Here is a 19,623-nt window from a genome sequence, read left to right as displayed (position 1 = left end):
TCAACTTCCATATAGATTTCTGGATAGCTTAATACAAAAGGTTGACCGCGTATCGTCTGGTAGTTTGATTATCGGTGGGGATTTTAATTGCATTGTAGATCACAAGGTAGATAGGAACAGAAGTAAGCCTGCAAATAAAGATGATAGTCATAGAATAGGTTCAACAATGATGCAGACTTTTCTAGCTAAAAATAGTTTGTATGATTGTTGGAGAACGCTAAACCCAGAAGTGCGAGATTACACTTTCTATTCAAATGTCCATCAATCATACACTAGAATCGACTATTTCTTGGTCAGGGCAGGCACTCTGGAACGAATAAATAAAGTGACGATTGGACCTATAACATGGTCCGACCATGCACCAGTATGCTTAGTTATAAAAAATAATCCCGAATATAAAAGCAGAGACAGATGGAGATTAAACGAATCTCTATTAAATTCAGAAATCAATGTAGAAGAACTGAGCATTCAGGCTAAAGAGTTTTTTGAAAATAACGATACCGGGGATGTTTCTAATGCTATGTTGTGGTGTACATTTAAATCGTACATGAGAGGATGTCTTATTAAACTGGGTGCTAACATAAAAAAAAAGAAAGGCAGAGAGCTGAATGAGCTTAATATAGATCTGGCAAAACTGGAACATCTTCATAAGACTACTCTAGATCATAATATCTTGGAGGATATTAAGGAGATTAGAAAAAAAATCCTAGTAAAAAATCAAGAGAAAATTAATAAAGCAATGCTAATATTAAAGCAAGGATGGTATTATGGAAATAATAAAACAGGGAAGAATCTCACAAATAAATTAAAAAACAAAAATAAACTTCAATCTATAAAATCTATAATAGCTGGAAACAAAAAATGTATTTCGCCAACTCAAATAGCTAATGCATTTGAAGAATATTATAAAAGTCTATACAACTTAAAATATAATGACCCGTCAGAAGGGGAAATACAGCGTTTTTTGGATAAACTAAATTTGCCAAAAATAACCACTGAGAAATTAAACCAGCTAAACATGCCATTCTCCATACAGGAGATTAGTAACACCATTAATGCATTAATAGCTGGTAAAGCCCCAGGCCCAGACGGCTTTTCATCAATCTTTTATAAAAAACTCAATGGCATAATTTCCCCATACCTATTGAAGACATTTAATGAATTCGCCACTCTCAAAGTTATTCCAGCAGAAATGCTTCAGGCTTCTATAATTCCAATCCCTAAACCAGATAAGGATCCAATATATACGTCAAACTACAGACCAATTTCTCTTATTAACTTAGACATTAAAGTCTATTCAAGAATTTTGGCAGATAGACTCAAAAGAACTATACCAGATATTGTACATATAGATCAGAGCGGGTTTGTAGAAGGTAGAGGTACGTCTGATAATATCAGGAAGTTATTGAATGTTTTATACCATGCAAGTCAAAGTTCGTCCCCTTTTGCTTTGGTTACCCTCGACGCCGAGAAGGCCTTCGACCGAGTAAATTGGAAATATCTGGAAGAGGTCCTGAAGGCCTTCGGCATAGAAGGTTTATATAAGGAATGTACAATGGCACTATATAAAGATCCTCAAGCCAGAGTAACAGGATTTTTGTTTCAATCAAATTGGTTCCCAATTAGAAACGGGACACGACAGGGCTGCCCATTGGCACCCCTTTTATATATTCTTTCTATAGAGCCTTTGGCAGCTGCGATTAGACAGAGTGAGGGTATCAGCGGGTTAATGGTGAACACAAAGGAGAATAGAATTACACTTTATGCAGTTGATGTTCTGCTGTCCCTTACGGACCCCATCAGATCTATTCCAGCCACATTCTGTCTCATTAAAGAATATGGAAAAATTTCTGGCTACAAACTAAATATAAAGAAAACCCAAATTCTGACAAAAGGCCTAAGCAGGCCTGGGGAAAATATGCTTAAAAAGGAATTTAATTGTGACTGGGAAGTTAGTAATATAAAGTATTTAGGGGTAAGACTATCTTTGGAATTCAGCGAAATCGGAGAACTTAATTACACAGAAATTGCAACCCAATTTAGGAATACTCTAAAAAATTGGAGGGGGCTAGAATTGTCCTGGTTGGGGAGAATTGAGGCAATAAATTCTTACCTACTCCCTAAATTGACATTTTTATTTGGTAACCTCCCGCTGAGGGTGTCCCCCCTGACGATACGCGGTCTCCAGAAACAAATAACAGATTATATCTGGCAGGATAGGCGACCTAGAGTGTCACTGGAAATCTTACAGAGACACTGGAGTGAAGGGGGAGTATCCTTTCCGGATATACAAAAACTCTATATAAATAATATGGTTGCACACTTATTTAAGTGTGATAACCTTACAACATCAAGACCAATTTGGTTAGAAATCGAAAAATCGGATTTTGGTAATATCGAACCACTATTTCTTTTGTGGTGCGACAATGAATTTGTAAAAAATATAAAATCTAACAACCCAATGAACAACACAATGATATATATAGTAAAACATCTAAAGAAAAAATATGGTACCAATCATATATCAAGAAATGCCCCATTAACCTGTTTAAAATATTACATAAAAGATATAAATATTCAAGTATGGGAAAACTGCGGAATTGTAAGATTTACGGAACTATTAGAGGACAATAAAATATGGCCATTCCCAATACTACAGTCTAAATATAATCTCCCTCCCAAAGAAATATTTAATTACTTAAGAATAAAATCTTTTATTATGGGAAAGACTTTTTCGGAATCTTCTCCAATAGATCAGTTTACACTATCTCATTATAGGAAGAAAATTGCCTCCAGATTTAATCAATTCATAAGGAGACAAACCCAAATAGACAAAGTGACAGCAATGATTAAATGGGAGCAAGAACTCCATTTTTCTATGCCGGTCGAAGACTGGCTTTCGGGCCTAAAATTAGTTAAAAGACACATACATGGGGTAAACGTACGGGAAGTATACTTTAAACTAGTATACCGATGGTACCTGGTACCAACACGCCTTCACAGATTTCAACCCACACTTCTACCAGATTGCTGGAGATGTGGCAGGGAACTAGGCACATTCCCTCATATATGGTGGAACTGTGAGGAGTTGAAACCTATGAAAATAATTTTGTCTGATTTGGTAAATTTTATTTTGAAAGCACAAACTGTTATCACGGCTCAAATGTTCTTGTTTCACTTAGATATGCCAAGGGTCAAGATAAAATTTAAAATCCTAATGATACATATCTTTATGGCAATTAAATTAGTAATGGCTAGAAATTGGAGAACTATGGGCCCGTTAGATTGGCATGATATTTGCATACAAGTGGACTATCAAGGAAGGATGGAAGCTGGCATAGTAACAAATAAAGTTTCCAAAGAGAATTACAACGAGATCTGGGCCCCTTGGAATAGATACTTTAACACTCAAAATTAACCCCCCCCTCCCCCCTAAATGTCAATCTCACTAAGGCAAGGTAGTAACCACAAGAGGAAGTGTATGTAGAGTCTTTTGAATGTATTTCTCTGGCTTTTTTTTTTTTTTTTTCCTTTCTTTTGCGGATTATGTAACTAGAAAGGAAGGAAAAATGAGTGAAAAGGGAAAGTAAAGAGGGAAGTGTATGCATATACTGTATGTATAATGTTTAACTTTTGATAGTATATCAAACTTGCTTCTTTCTATTTTTCTCTTTGTAAGCGTGTTAAATGGATATGTATGTAATTTTTTATCTAAAATGAAAAATAAATATTAATAGAAATAAAAAAAAAAACAATAATCTAAGAGAATGTGCAGGGTCCAACACAGAACTCCTATAAATATTGAGGATTGTCAGCATTATACACTAAAGTGAGAATTGGTGGGAAATGAAAATTAAATCAAAGTGAATTTCACAGTTAATTAGCCAAACTGGGAGCATAGCTAAATGTAATAATTTTCCAGTTTGGCTGCGCTGGCCTTCAATTTTAAATTTAATTTGAATTCACTTTGAATTCCTAACAATTATCACTTTAGTGAATATCGCCTGACTGTTTTATTATGTTTTCCATCTCTAAGTGTGCAAAATAATATCCCTTAGAAATTGCTTACAGATCGAAATCAAGTTTCTGTTTTCTTCAGCCTTCCCTGTGAAGTTCAAATATTAGTACACTTTGTTTTAAACATTGGTTGCATAACTATTTTGAGTATAAAAAAAAAAAATTTATTGACTTTTTACAGAAATACAGTGAAATAGACGGTTTTAGATACTGAAGGTAATTCTATCAAACAAATATGATAAAGCCAGGGACTAATGAAAGTATTTGGAAAATTGGGCAGACTAGATGGGCCGAAGGCTTCTTATCTGGCGTCACATTCTATGGATTTGATATATAATAGACAGGAAAAATACAATTATATCACAGAAATAAAATAAAAAATACATAAATAAGTAAAAAATTCTTTGTTATAACTACTTTTAGTGATACAGGTGGAATTTGCAAAGATGCAGAGGATTCAGTATCCTATATATTATAACGGAAAGTAAAAATGATGTCTCCTGAAGGGTTAAATGGCACAGGAAGTACACTTACAGCAATAAACTGTAGTCTGCACTATGCAGGAGATTCCAGACATTTCTTGCAGGTTGTGTTGCTGTTGTCTTCTCACTTGTGTTCATTGCCCTCTGTCTTCCCACTCCATGATTATCAAAATGCAGTTACGCATTTTGACTTATAAAAACATCTGTACTTCTAAATAAGGATTGCAGGGCCAAAAAGTGGGGACCAGATTTTATTTTGCTCTAATTTAAAATTAAAAATGTTAGCTCCTGTAATCATGATGCACAAATGGAAGGGGTTAATATATGGCAGTGAGACATGTTTTAAATGTAGTAGTTCTCAGCAATATCGTGTTACCTTGATGATATTTATTCATTATTGTCAATAGGTTACACAATTAAACATAAGTAATTTTTGGATTGCTATCCTAATTTCAGTGTTCCTCAAGCTGTATATAATGGGATTCATTAGTGGAGTCACTACCATGTACAACAATGATCTGAACTTATTTAAATCGAAAGCATCTTCCCCAGATGGAATTATATAAACTATGACCAGAGTCACATAATAGGTGCACACAGAGATCAGATGGGAAAAACAAGTGGAGAAGAACTTGCTCCTTCCTGTTAAAGATGTAATTTTCATGATGGAGAAGAAAATTAAAACATATGTAATTACAATAAAAACAAATGGGAAAAAAATTAGTGGAATGGAGAAAAATGCATCTAACATCCTCAAAACTGACGTGTCTGAAACAGCCAAATTCACCAGAGGACCAAATTCACAGAAGAAATGATCGATGTAATTTTGCCCACAAAATTGTAACTGGCAAAATAAAATCATTTCACTTAAAAGCAGAGTTATAAATGACAACCAGGGGCCAACTACCAATTGCAGGCAAACGTTCGGACTCATTATTAATGCATATTTAAGCGGGTTACATATGGCCAGTAACCGGTCATAGGACATCACTGCAAGAAGAAAACATTGTGCGTAACCAGCAACCGCAAAAATGTAGAGTTGAGTTAAACAGCCAGCAACTGATAGTGTCCTCTCCTCCTTTATTGTGACATCAAGCAATAAAGGTATGATATCTGTTGTAAGAACTATATCAGAGAGGGACAAGTGCTTCAGGAAGTAAAACATTGGAACATTGAGATGGTCAGTGGTGGTCACCAATAGTACGATGAGCAGATTTCCACCCAGTATCACAGAGTAGATTAGTAGAAACAGAGTAAAGAGCAGAATTTTGAGCTTGTGCAGATGTCCAAACCCCAATAGAACAAACTCTGCTACTTCAGTCTGGTTGTCACAAGTGGGCCTCATAGCATTATTTCCTATAAAAAAGATGTTATACAGGGTGTTACACAACAATAACAACATGGTGAAAATGACCAATATATAGTATATAAAGCCCAGTCATGTCTAAATCAAGATATATTCTTTTTGTCCCTTTGCATTAGTAAACACTGAAATCTTCTGCTAAAACTGATAGTTTTTTCTCTCTTAATTTTAGTATTTTATTGATTCTAATTTTTCCAATTGGTCATCTGTCCCTCATTTGATTATTGCATAGTATGTTAGGCCTGAATATTAGGTTTCATCCAAATTGCAATTTGTCAAAACTTTAAGCACCAGGACTACATTAGTGATATGAAGTGCTCATGAAGCCTGGACCCTGTATGCGTATTATTTTTCTTTGATGCTGAAGGTGTAACTGAGTTGTCATTAGCCAGTAGTAGGGGTATCATTAGCCAGCCCAGAAATAAAGCTCTGAGTTGGCTAATGTCAATACTGTTCATTTGCTAAAGTAAAATATGTGCTGCTATATCACCTGTGAACTAATCCCTGAAAATAATTCAAACAAAGAATAATCCAAAACAAATAATGTGAAAGCACACCCCACATATATACTTCTCCTTAAGAATATATATAATAAACTCCTATAATAAAGACAAAAGGAAATTGGGGACACACCCGGAACATGCATTTTGCAGGAATGCTGCCATAGTGACCAACATTTATACATAATACAGATTAGGGACCAGCACACACATAAAAATATATATTTTTATCTTATAAGGCTACTTAAACTATGCATATTCAGTTCCACCATATGGTCATATTGTGTTAAGCCCACCACTATTTAAAAGTACCCAAAGATCGGTGGGTCCTACACTAATTCCACTAATCACAGATAACCACAGGTAAATATTTGAGGAGGTTTTAGGTAGTAATTAGAGATGTCCCTAACAGTTCGCCGGGAACTATTCGCCTGCGAACATAGCTTGTTCGGGGTCGCCGCGGCGGGCGAACATATGCGATCTTCGGTCCGCCCCCTATTCATCATCATTGAGTAAACTTTGACCCTGTACCTCACAGTCAGCAGACACATTCCAGCCAATCAGCAGCAGACCCTCCCTCCCAGACCCTCCCACCTCCATGACGAATAGGGGGCGGACCGAACATCGCATATGTTCGCCCGCCGCGGCGACCGCGAACAAGCTATGTTCGCCGGCAAACTGTTCGGGTCATCTCTAGTAGTAATGTCACTTTAATTATAATTGTCAGAGAGCAGGTATGTGATACGTATTGTGAGTGAGAAGAGCCTGGAGAAACACAGCCTTGGCAAGAGCAGCCTACTCACATCTGCTATAGCCTGCTCAAACTGCATGCACAAACAGGTATCAGGTACCTGATGCAGCCCTAAAAGAGGGTTATGGAATCAGGTTGATATAGCCCGATACATCCTTATAAAATAGAGATAGATTCACATTGATACAGCCCTATAGGTCAAAAATCATTTACGGGGGACACCACATTGTGTTGAATTTTATGGATAAACTATTACATTTTTCATCATCAAGATTTAACATAATAAGTTTAAACTTTGTATTTCAATCAACGATTTAATAATAAGTTCAGACAAGGCAAAGTCATGGTAAACATTGCAAATGAAGATAAACTGCTCTGTCTGCAAAGCAGATGTAAAGCTTAATTAAAGACAATTTACAACATCCAATAAAACATAAAAAAAATTAACCCGTGTTCATGTATAGCAGAAATAGTAGCATCACACTAACATGGAACTTTAATAATAATAATATAATAATAATAATGGGAGAGAAACACTACCCTAAGGTTCCTAGATTAGAGAAGAATAGGAAAATTTGCAAATAGGAATCTCTAGATTCATACGAATATTTGTTTTCCTTTTTGTAAAAAGAGCACTTATATTTACAAGATCTTAAATTATACTCCACATACATACACATATACTCGGATCTTGAGTGGGATCATTCCTTAAATAATTCATTGTTCACTATTTAGAGGGGAAAAAACTAACAAGTCATTAAGGGAAAAGTTAAAAAACAAGGGAATGATTAGAAAATAAATGTATTAAAATAGGGAAAGCTTTACTATTTTGAGATACTTACAGTTTTTTTTTCTCCATTATATTATAGATTAACAGTAGGATTAAGGGACACTATTCTTCATGCCCCTAGATATTCTATTCCTGCGATGGCAGTAGGATTTGAGCTTATAGCAAATGATTTTTTGCCTTAGCTTGTTGATTAGTATGAATGAGGGGTGTGTATGTTATGTGTTTAGTCAGGACTATGCACACCAATATGGCCAAAATCAGATCAGTGGGGCAATTGAAATTAGTAGATGGCTTTAAATCTGGTTTCCTTGAACTCTCAGGGATTAAATTCACCCCAAAAAAAGAGGTTCCCTTTATGGATTCTTGATAGAGAACAAAGTGGATATTATATTCCTTCAAGAGACACATTGGTCAGCTAAAACAGGCGGTTGTTGGAATTACAAAAGATATCCGATAATTTATACCTTTCATGAACTTGGTGAAAAAGAAAAAGGTGTTGCTATAATTTTGTCAAACGAACTTAAGTTTGAATATATACAAAAAAACAAAAATGACAAGTGTATATGGCACTAACTGTGAAATTTACACTATCATTTTTTTAAATAAAATAGCAGCACCTTATCCGTGTATTCAGATCTACAAAACACTAAATAGAAAATATCAAACCAAGAAATAAAGTGCTTCAATATTGTGCAAATAACACATCAACGTGTGAATTCATTTAAAGTTCAATTTTTCATTAGCATATATGTGCAAACCATTATTTAAAGTGCCTATTGTTTTTTCAATAGACTATACATATAAAAATATTATACTTGCAATATGCAGATTTCAACATGAAAGAAAAAACATAAAAACATATAGTGTAATATTGTTTAAACACCAAATAAATATAGAACCAGATATGTGTATAGAACTCTCAAGCAAGGAGCAGGTAAAAGACTGCCCAGGCTATATGTGCTTTGTATATATTTATCCAGCCTTGTCTGAAGAAAAATGATGGACAGCCGAAATTCAATGTAAACAATCTTTATTCTTTAAAATAAAAAACACACGTCTCAAGACTCTCCGTCTCACCAATCCCTCAGTCGAGCTTGCAAAAGTCATCGTATTGCCAGTTGCCAGCACTCCTGGATTCCCATACTGATGACGTCCTCAATGTAGCGTAATTGTGTGCATAGGTAACTACATACGGCGTGACAACGAATTTCGCCACTCCTGGAGCTTCCTCAAATCACGTCCCTCGGTCTGTGTCCATCAATATTTAAAGCAGCCCAGTGGGCGTGCCTCATGTTAGCCACGTATTTAAAATATATTCATTCCATGATGCATATAAGGGGAAATAATTAAAAAAGCTGTACACCAAAGATAAAAATACAACACTTACATACAAAAACACTTTATTTCAATATACCATTAGGAGAAATAAACAAGAAGATAAGTAAAATACAATATAAAAATAATTTTATACTAAAAGAGTTATCAAAAAAATTATAGATATAACAAAAACTATATAAAAATGAAAAATATCAAACTCAATATTCAGTCCATATGGTGTTAAAGTATTTAATCTATACACCCACTTAATTTCATCTTTTCCTATATTTTGAATATGATTACCACCCTTCCAAGCTTTTTTTACATTTTGAATGCTTAGGAATGTTAAGCCACTCGGATCCATATAGTGACATTTTTAAAAATGTGCTGAAACATTATGTTGCTCTTATTCTTTCTCAATATTGTTAACGTGCGCAGCTATCCTTTTATGTAATGGACGTATTGTTCGTCCAATATACTGTAACCCACATGGGCATATTGATAAATATATCACATTCCTAGTAAAACAAGTGATAAAATCCTTTTTTTTTTTATTAATGAACACTACGGTGTGAACGCTACAGCCCGGGAATCCAGGGGTGCCGGAAACTGGCAATACGAGGACTTTTGCAAGTTCGATTGAGGCCTTGGTGAGACGAAGAGTCTTGAGACATGTGTTTCTTATTTTAAAGAATAAAGACTGTTTTCATTGAATTTCGACTGTCCATCATCTTTCTACAGACAAGGCTGGATAAATATATACAAAGCGCATATAGCCTAAGCAGTATTTTACCTGCTTCTTGTTTGTGAATGCTATACACATATCTGGTTCTATATTTATTTGGTGTTTAAACAATATTACACTATATTTTTACACTTTTTATGGAAATTTGAGTGCACAGAAATTGATGGCATGTTTTTAAAGGCACAGCACACTTTATTTCTTGGTTTGATATTAAGTTGAATATATGTTTCATGAGGAAGATACCAATGGGAGGTATGTTATTCTGATTGCTAAGATCAATGTTGTACCATATACAGTGGTGAAAATATATTCCCCAAACCTTTTTCAAATTACATTTTTGAATGAGCTGATGCAGAAAGTAGACAATCTAATTACTGGCAAATTAATTTGGGATGGGGATTTTAACTGTACAGTTGAAACACGTATGGATAAATCTAAAGGGAAAGTTAGCAACAAGAAAACTATAAGCAATTTTAGGACCTTAATTTACAAAATTGTATTACTCAAAATTCTCTTTTTTGACCGTTGGAGATTACAACATCCTAGCGAGAGAGAATATACTATTTTTTTATGTACACCAATGTTATTGAGGATAGATTTTTATTTTTTTATGAGGCCTAAGATCTAGATAGCGTACTAGCCACAAAAATGGGTCAGATCACGTGGTCTGACCATGCACCTATCCATTTAGAAATAAAGAACAATTCAGAATATAAAACTCAAAATAACTGGAGGCAAAATAAGAATCTATTAAATAACCCTAACAATCTAGAATATCTGAGAAAAGCTGCACAATAATTTATTTCTACCAATCAGACAGCTGAAGAAAATCAACAAACATTATGGTGTGCATTTAAATTCTACATGAGGAATTATTATAAAGATAGCATCCAATCATAAAAAAATGAGGCACCTTTGTCTGAACTTCATATTAAATTAGAATTTTTAGAAAGACAAAATATTGTTACTATATATTCTGATATTTTGGCTCAAATTTTAAAAAAATCTAAAAAAAAGAAAAGAAAATAATTAAATATGATAAGATCAACAAGTCAATCAAATTTTTCAAACATAAATGGTACTCTGAAAATAAGTGGGAAAAGCACTAACGAGAAAACTTCAACACAATAAAAACAATATAATAAAGAAAATAATTGTAAATAAGGTTAGTTATACATCTCCTAGAGGAATAGCAAAGGCCTTTGCAGACTATTACAGTTCTTTATATAATCTAAACGACTGTAACTCTGCAGATAGCTATTTAATTAATTATTGAATTCTTTAAAACTTCCTAAAATATCAAATGATAAACAAGCAAAATTAAATAGACCTTTCTCTTTGATAGAAATAAGAAATACGAGTAAAAATTTAAAAACAGAAATATCACCTGGCCCAGATGGCTACTCATCTCCCTTTTATCAAAAATTAGAAGATATACTTTTCATGTATATCCAATAATAGAGATATTCATAGTGAACTGTTACAGGCTTCAATCATTCCTATAAAGAAACTTGGAAAGGATGTTTCATATACCAATAATTACAGACCAATTTCCCTCTTAAATTTAGATCTTTAAATCCTAGCTGAGAGACTGAAAATCATGATCTCGGACCTTAAATATAAAAAACAATCTGGATTTATTCAGAGTAGATCTCCAATTGATATTACAAGGAAAATTCTTAATCTTATTTATAGAGTCAGAGCTTCCCATATGGTCTAGCGGTTAGGATTCCTGGTTTTACCCAGGCTGCCCGGGTTCGACTCCCGGTATGGGAATTGTCCTTAGCTTTTCTTCTTCAGCCACCTTTTAATCTCACCCATATAAGTAGATGTCTCCGGTTTACTATTCTATCCGCATCGGATTGACGATTGCTCCTAGGCAGATTATCGAAATAAACCTCGTATTCCAGTACCTCCTGGATTAGATAATTGTTTACCACAACAAGAGGACATAGTCTTAAATTAGAGGGACAAAGGTTTAAAAATAATATCAGGAAGTATTACTTTACTGAGAGGGTAGTGGATGCATGGAAAAGCCTTCCAGCTAAAGTGGTAGAGGTTAACACAGTAAAGGAGTATAAGCATGCGTGGGATAGGCATAAGGCTATCCTAACTATAAGATAAGGCCAGGGACTAATGAAAGTATTTAGAAAACTGGGCAGACTAGATGGGCCGAATGGTTCTTATCTGCCGTCACATTCTATGTTTCTATGTTTCTATGTTTCTATGAGTCAAGCAAACTAACATTGAAATTGCCTTTTTGGCTATTGATGCAATAGAGTTACATGAAACTTTCTGGATTCAGATCTAACAATATTTGGGATAGTTGGCCAATTTAAACACAATACAATGCTTTTATATTCTAAACCACAAGCTAGAGTAATTGGTCCATTAATAAGACCTGACTAGTTCCCCATTAACAACGGGACCAGGCAGGGATATCCTCTAGTTCCGCTCCTATATGTTTTTTCAATCGAACCACTAGCAGTAATGATTAGAAACAATCCTAAAATATATAGAATACAAGCCCATAATTTTAACCATAAGATAACTCTGTATGTGGATTACCGTATATACTCGAGTATAAGCCGACCCGAATATAAGCCGAGGCCCCTAATTTTACCCCAAAAAACTGGGAAAACTTATTGACTCGAGTATAAGACTAGGGTGGGAAATGCAGCAGCTACTGGTAAATTTCTAAATAAATTTAGATCCTAAAAAAATTATATTAATTGAATATTTATTTACAGTGTGTGTATATAATGAATGCAGTGTGTGTATGAGAATGCAGTGTGTATGTATGAGAATGCAGTGTGTGTGTATGAGTGCAGTGTGTGTATGAGTGCAGTGTGTGTATGAGTGCAGTGTGTATATGAATGCAGTGTGTATGTATATGAATGCAGTGTGTATGTATGAGAATGCATAGTGTGTATGAATGCAGTGTGTATGTATGAGAATGCTGTGTGTATGAGTGCAGTGTGTGTATGAGTGCAGTGTGTGTATGAGTGCAGTGTGCATGAATGCAGTGTGTGTGTATGAATGCAGTGTGTGTGTATGAGTGCAGTGTGTGTGTATGAATGCAGTGTGTGTGTGTGTGTGTGTGTGTGATGCAGAGCCTTGGTGGGGGGTGGGCATTTTTATTTTCTAATTATTATTTTAATATATTTTTTTGTTTCATTAAAACAATTTTATTATTATTTTTTTATTTTATTATTATTTTTTATATTATTATTATTATTTTTGTATTATTATTAATATATATAATTTTTTTCGTCCCCCCTCCCTGCTTGCTAGCTGGCCAGGGAGGGGGGCTCTCCTTCCCTGGTGGTCCAGTGGATGGGCACTGTGTAGGAGGGGGCTGTGGGGGCTGCAGAGAGATGTTACTTACCTCTCCTGCAGCTCCTGTCAGCTCTCTCCTCCTCCGCCGGTCCGTTCAGCACCTCGGTCAGCTCCCAGTGTAAATCTCGCTGACAGAAGAGCTGAACAGACCGGCGGAGGAGGAGAGAGCTGACAGGAGCTGCAGGAGAGGTAAGTAACATCTCTCTGCAGCCCCCACAGCCCCCATTGTCTGTATTATGGCGATGTAAATTGCCATAATACAGACAATTGACTCGAGTATAAGCCGAGTTGGGGTTTTTCAGCACAAAAAATGTGCTGAAAAACTGGGCTTATACTCGAGTATATACGGTATGTTTGTTTGACGCTATTTAAACCAGAACATTTTATATTCTTATTATTCAAGCTTAAAATTTAACCTATCTAAAACGCAAATATTAATGCTCAACTTACTGCCAGCAAAATTGGAAAACCTTAAAAACTTAGACAAATTTGACTGGGATAAAAATGTATTACGTATTAATACCTTGGCATTAAGATAGCATTTGACTTCACTAATATTAGTGAAATTAATTACAAAGATCTTCTGAAGGAAATAAAGCAAAAACTAAAATTTCTGGCTAGGTCAAATTAACGTAGTGAATGCCTACATTGTTCCGAAAGTACTCTACTTATTTAGCGTAATCCCTTTGAAAGTCTCTTCTAATATTATTCAGAAATTTCAAACTTCATTCTATTTAAACATTTGGAGGGATAAAAGACCTAGGATATCACAAGCTATTCTAAAAAGGGAAAATAGACACGGGGGCATTAAGTTATCCAGATCTGTTTAATTATACAATATAACTATGATATCCCATGCTCTTCAATGGGTAAACCCCCATGCCTTACTTTATTTCAACTTACAACTTATCTAAACTCTTGTCTCTAATCCTACAAATCCATTTATACTAAATGTCATTCAGATGATCAAAAAGTTGAAAAAAAATTAAAATAGTTGATATTATTCTCTTTGATTCTCCTATCACAGTTCTTTCCTATGAGATTGAGGACTTACACATATTAAATTGGATACAGTGTGGAATATCATATATTTCAGACTTGTGGGCACAGGATGAATTTATACCACTCTTCACTCTTCAACTGAAGTATGGTCTACTTCCACAGATAACTTTTCATGTATTTAAGAATCAAAAACTATCTTAGTAAGAAAAACAGTTTAATCATACATCCATTTTCAAATCTGATTAAATGTGTAGTGGGGAAAAGACAAATCTCAAAAATCCTTAATAAACATAAATTTAAAAAAAAAATCTCCCTTATAAAATGGGAAAACTATATTAAAAAGAAATTTCACCTCAGGGTCATGGAGCAGGCCCCGTCCCCCCCCCCCCCCTGGGGCCGGTGGGGGTTATCCCGGCCCAAGCCTCAAGACCCATGCAACAGTGGTGAACCTACGGCAAAGAAATCTCACCGTACTGCAGATGAGATCCTGAACAGCGTGTAAAATGGCGGCAAACGTACTCAACAAAAATTGCGTCTAAAAAAGCGTGCACCATACCCATACAGACCGACCCCACGAAAGAGCCTGCAGAACCTAAGCAAGGACCCGCTCCGGGCACCTGCGGCCTCAGAGAAGACCCCCCACGGGCACCAAGGTACCAACTGTCCCCACCCACTCCCGACTACCTACCGCATCCAAGGGGAGATCCACGGGCATTTAAAGCAGGATATAACTCCTCACCAACGAGATATCAGGTGAACCAACTAGGAGGCACTGCAAGCCGAGTTCCATGACCGGGAGACCGAATAGGTCACATGGCACCGCACTGAGGGAAATGATCATTGCAAACCGGACCCGGCCAAAGAGGGACTCGTATCAGTGTAACCTCAGGGGACTTAATAGCAAGACCATGTCCCACATTAGACACACGCAAGTTTAGCCTGATTACTTAATTATCATTTTTGGTTTTAAACATTTCACAGCGCAAGCAACGTGGCATAGTGCTGCACAAATAACATATTTTTGAACTTGTAATCTTGTTTAACTATGCATCCACTAGATAACATGTATAACCTGCCAGTTCAGTATATTTTATCAGTCTACTCGCAGTATGTTATGCCAACATCTTGTACCTCACTTATTGACCTTGGTAATTTTCAAACCACTTTAAAATGCACAGTTACAAATCTTAACAGGTCTCAGGGACCCATTGTTTGCCACTGATTGAAAATCCTGTTTGACAGTCTTGATGCATAACTTTACATGACTTTACTTAACTCTCCCTTGTCTCAAGCGTTGACCACTCCTCTAAGCTACTGACCATAAAGCTGACCTCTCATAATCATAAGAAAAAAAAAATGTGCAAGTTTAACTATGTACCCCAATGTTATAAATGTCATAAATGAAAAGTGTGTGGAATGCCGTCGGGGTACCACATATACAGTGTTATACGTTCATGCATTACAAAAATAAAGAATAAAAAAATAAAAAGAAATGTCACATCTAATAATTGGTTCACAAGTATATGTTCAGTAAGGAAAGATATGCATTCCTTATCACTGATTGAATTACACTGTAAGCTCTTATATCACAGGTATATGGTTCCGACAAAATTAAACAAGATATCAATTCTAAACTCTGACAACTGCTGGCGATGCTTAACTTCCAATGGGAATATATACCATATTTCATGGGAATGTTCACTATTAAATGATTTAAAACAACTCAACTCATTAATTACTAAACTGTTTAACGCGATTATAACAATCTCACCTCAAATGTTTTTATTAAATCTTGACTTTTCAAACTATACCAATAATAATAAGATACTTATAACACATATGTCCTTTGCAACAAAGATCTGTATGTCAAGAAAGTGTAAATCGCCAATAGGAATAAGCCGGTTTTAAATTTGTAACCAAATTGATTTCCAATGCAATATGGAGCGAGGCTATTTTTTAGCACAAGAACATATCGATACCTACAATGAAATCTGGTCACCCTGGGTTAATAGGAAAGCAACTAAAGAATAAATTCTATATAAATAACTTGCCCCTATCATGATCATAAGATTATAATTCATTAAGAAGTAATATTGTCCTGAATGAATGTATGTTGAAATGCATGAGGGTTGAATGAAAGACATATTAAGACTTTTCAAAATAGAAAACTTTAAATGCATACGTATTTCTTAAAATTGCTCTTTTTAGATAAATATGTACTCTTCATTACATACAATTGTAATTAACACATACACTTGATTCACTTTATTAATGTGTAATGTATACTCAAAACTTAATCAAAAAATTACAATACAACAAAAAAATCACCCATGACCTGTTCCTATTAAAATTTAACAAATTACATCACAAGTCAGTTCAGACAAGACAAACTCAATTAAACATTAGAACATTGTATTGTATATGGTTGTAGGATAAACTGTTTTGGATTTCAACATAAAATGTTATTCTTCATACAATTCACAAATACATGTTAAAAATATGAGGCATCCATAATAAGAAAACATAATATGAAAAATCATAGATGGGTTATTTCCCTTTTAATAATGTGCTTATCTCTTCTGCCTGATAAAATATGAATATTAATAAAACATAATTTTAAAGAGAATAGAGATTGACAGACATAGCAATAAATAGTTTAACTTTTATTTTACTTACAGAATTGTCTTTCCATATGCTAAGACGGTCTGAAAAATATGCTAAGGTAATTATGTCTTAATTAACCATATTTTTTTTTTAAATCTTCTTTTTTGGCTGTTGATATTCTAAGTAAATTTAGCAGATGCAATGCCCATTTTATAGTTTTTCGACAAACTGCAGGAGAGATCCCAATGCACCAGAATTGTATTTAGTGTTTGTGATTATCTCTGCAGGGAATTGATGAAACAGAAAACAAACCATAATTAAGTCAGGTTAATTATCTGGTTAATCATCAAGTTTTAAAATATCTTAACTGGATTTTCATATATTTTTTGAAAAAAACAACAAATCAAGGAAACATAATTGTAAAACATATTTATAAGAAAACTTTTGAAATGTAAAATTATTAAAAATATATTTTATTTGGGTGTTTAGGTAAGAGTAACAAGTTTCTATGTTATACTACAAACTATTATTAAATCATGATAACAATGATCGTTCAATTAGTATTAAACTTAAAACTGTAACACATTTCTGTAAAATTGCTTTAGTGTAGAGTCTTCTAGATGATATTGTAAAAAGAGTAGCAAATCATTTGAATATTGACCTTTTATTATTGAGAAACCACTATTCAAGACACAAGATGCATCCACTACCCTCTCAGAAAAGTTATACTTCCTGATATTATTTTTAAACCTTTGCCCTTCTAATTTAAGACTATGTCCTCTTGTTGTGGTAGTTTTTCTTATTTTAAATATACTTTCCTCCTTTACTGTGTTGATTATTTTTATATGTTTAAATGTTTCTAACATATACCCCCATCTCGTCTTTCCTCCAAGCCATACATGTTAAGGTAATTTAACTGTTCCTGGTAAGTTTTACCCTGAAATCAATGAATCCATTTTGTAGCCCTTCTCTGAACTCTCAATAGTAACAGTGCTGTGTACAATACTGCAAGTGAGGTCTCATCAGTACTCTGTACAATAGTATGTACACTTCCCTCTTTCTACTACTTATACCTCTCCCTATACAACCAATCATTCTGCTAGCATTTCCTGCTGCTCTATTACATTGTCTTCCTACTAGACATGTGCAATTCGTTTCGGGCCGAATATGAATTTGGATGAATTTTCAGGCAATTCGGACATTCGGGCACTTCTGAATGTCCGAATAGCCGAATTACCAAGGTCCCGAAGTTCCGAAGTTCCGAAATTACCGAATTTCCGAAGTGTCGAAGTGCCGAAGTGTCGAAGTGTCGAAGTGCCGAAGTGTCGAAGTGCCGAAGTGTCGAAGTGTCGAAGTGCCGAAGTGCTGAATTTCCGAAGTGCTGAGGTGCCAAAGTTCCGAAGCACAGTATTGCCTAAGTACTAATATACTTACCCAGTGGAAGAAGAAGAATGTTACACTGTATACAATTTTAAATAAAAAGTATGCAAACATAGCCAGGATTCAGCTGTAAGCATTTGCAACACTTACAACAATCAAGTAACACACATTCATTTTAAAATGTAAGTTACTTAGAATGTCAGTGTAATGACAGGAATGAATAAGTAGATAACTCCCTAATTCCCACAGTATTGCGGAGCTATCTACTAAAAGGCTGAAAGACCTGAATTGGTCTTTCAGCCAAATTTACTAATGCTAAGTAAAAATTACTTAGTATTAGTACATTTTGCACCTACTCGCTATACCGCAAGCAGGGGAATGTCTATTAAACAGTGACTGTAAAAAACAAAAAACAAAAACAAAAAAATCCCCCTTACCCCTCCTAACCTGACACCTATTGCCCCCCTCCAGCCCCCACCCCTGAAAGGCGGGTGGGGGCCCTAAATTAAAATAAGGGGGAGACCTATTGTCCTCCCCATGGTCCCCAAACCCCTAGTCACCCCCTCTCCCAAAAAATTAACCCCTACCTACCCCCTCACCCTAAAAATAATCAGGGGGACCATTTAACTAAGTACCTGAAAAAAATAAAATAAAACTTACCATTTGATGTTTTCTTTCTTCTAAAATCTTCTTTTTTCAGCCCCCAAAAAAGCCAAATAAAAAGCCATAATAACCGACGCATTAAAAAAATAAAAAAAATAAACGAACGCAAAAAAAATAATAATCCATCTTCACCCAGCGAGGGCTCCACGCAGACTGACCTCTGCAGGGTGGGGGAAGGCTTATAAAGCCTTGACCTGCCCTGCCCTGCAATTAGGCTCAGAGCTCTCTGATTGGTGGGTTTAAGCCATCCAGGTAAGTCTCTACATTTACCTGTCACAGCACTCTGATTGGTTGGCTTGAAATCCCACGCTGTGTAATTTGACTCATAATACTCTGATTAGTGGATTAAGTAACCAATCAGAGTGTTAGGAGTCAAATTACACAGCGTGGGGAAATGCCAAAGAGCTTTCCCACGCTGTGTAAATTGACACAGAGAACTTTGATTGGTGGATTTCAAGCCAACCAATCAGAGTGCTGTGGCAGGCAAATGTAGAGACTTACCTGTCAGTCTCTTCATTTACGTGTCAGAGCACTCTGATTGGTTGGCTTAAACCCACCAATCAGAGTGCTCTGAGCCTAATTGCAGGGTGGGGCAAGGCTTTATAAGTCTTCCCCTGCCCTGCAGAGCTCAGTCTGCATGGAGCCCTCCATGGGTGAAGATGGAATTTTT

The 19,623-nt window shown here is 35.3% G+C and overlaps 1 protein-coding gene across 1 annotated transcript in view; it reads right to left on the bottom strand.

Annotated features, from left to right (window-relative positions):
* Positions 1-4,899: 4,899 nt before the first annotated feature.
* Positions 4,900-19,623, bottom strand: part of LOC134601976 (olfactory receptor 5P66-like) — a 37,553-nt gene continuing 22,829 nt past the window's right edge. The window contains exon 3 of the mRNA XM_063446481.1: positions 4,900-5,855. Coding sequence (XP_063302551.1) covers positions 4,900-5,855 — 956 coding nt within the window. The remainder of the gene's footprint in view (positions 5,856-19,623) is intronic.

The sequence above is a fragment of the Pelobates fuscus genome, chromosome 3 (assembly GCF_036172605.1).
Source record: "Pelobates fuscus isolate aPelFus1 chromosome 3, aPelFus1.pri, whole genome shotgun sequence".
NCBI classification, from domain to species: Eukaryota; Metazoa; Chordata; class Amphibia; order Anura; family Pelobatidae; genus Pelobates; species Pelobates fuscus.
This window is presented reverse-complemented; position numbering and strand designations above follow the sequence as displayed.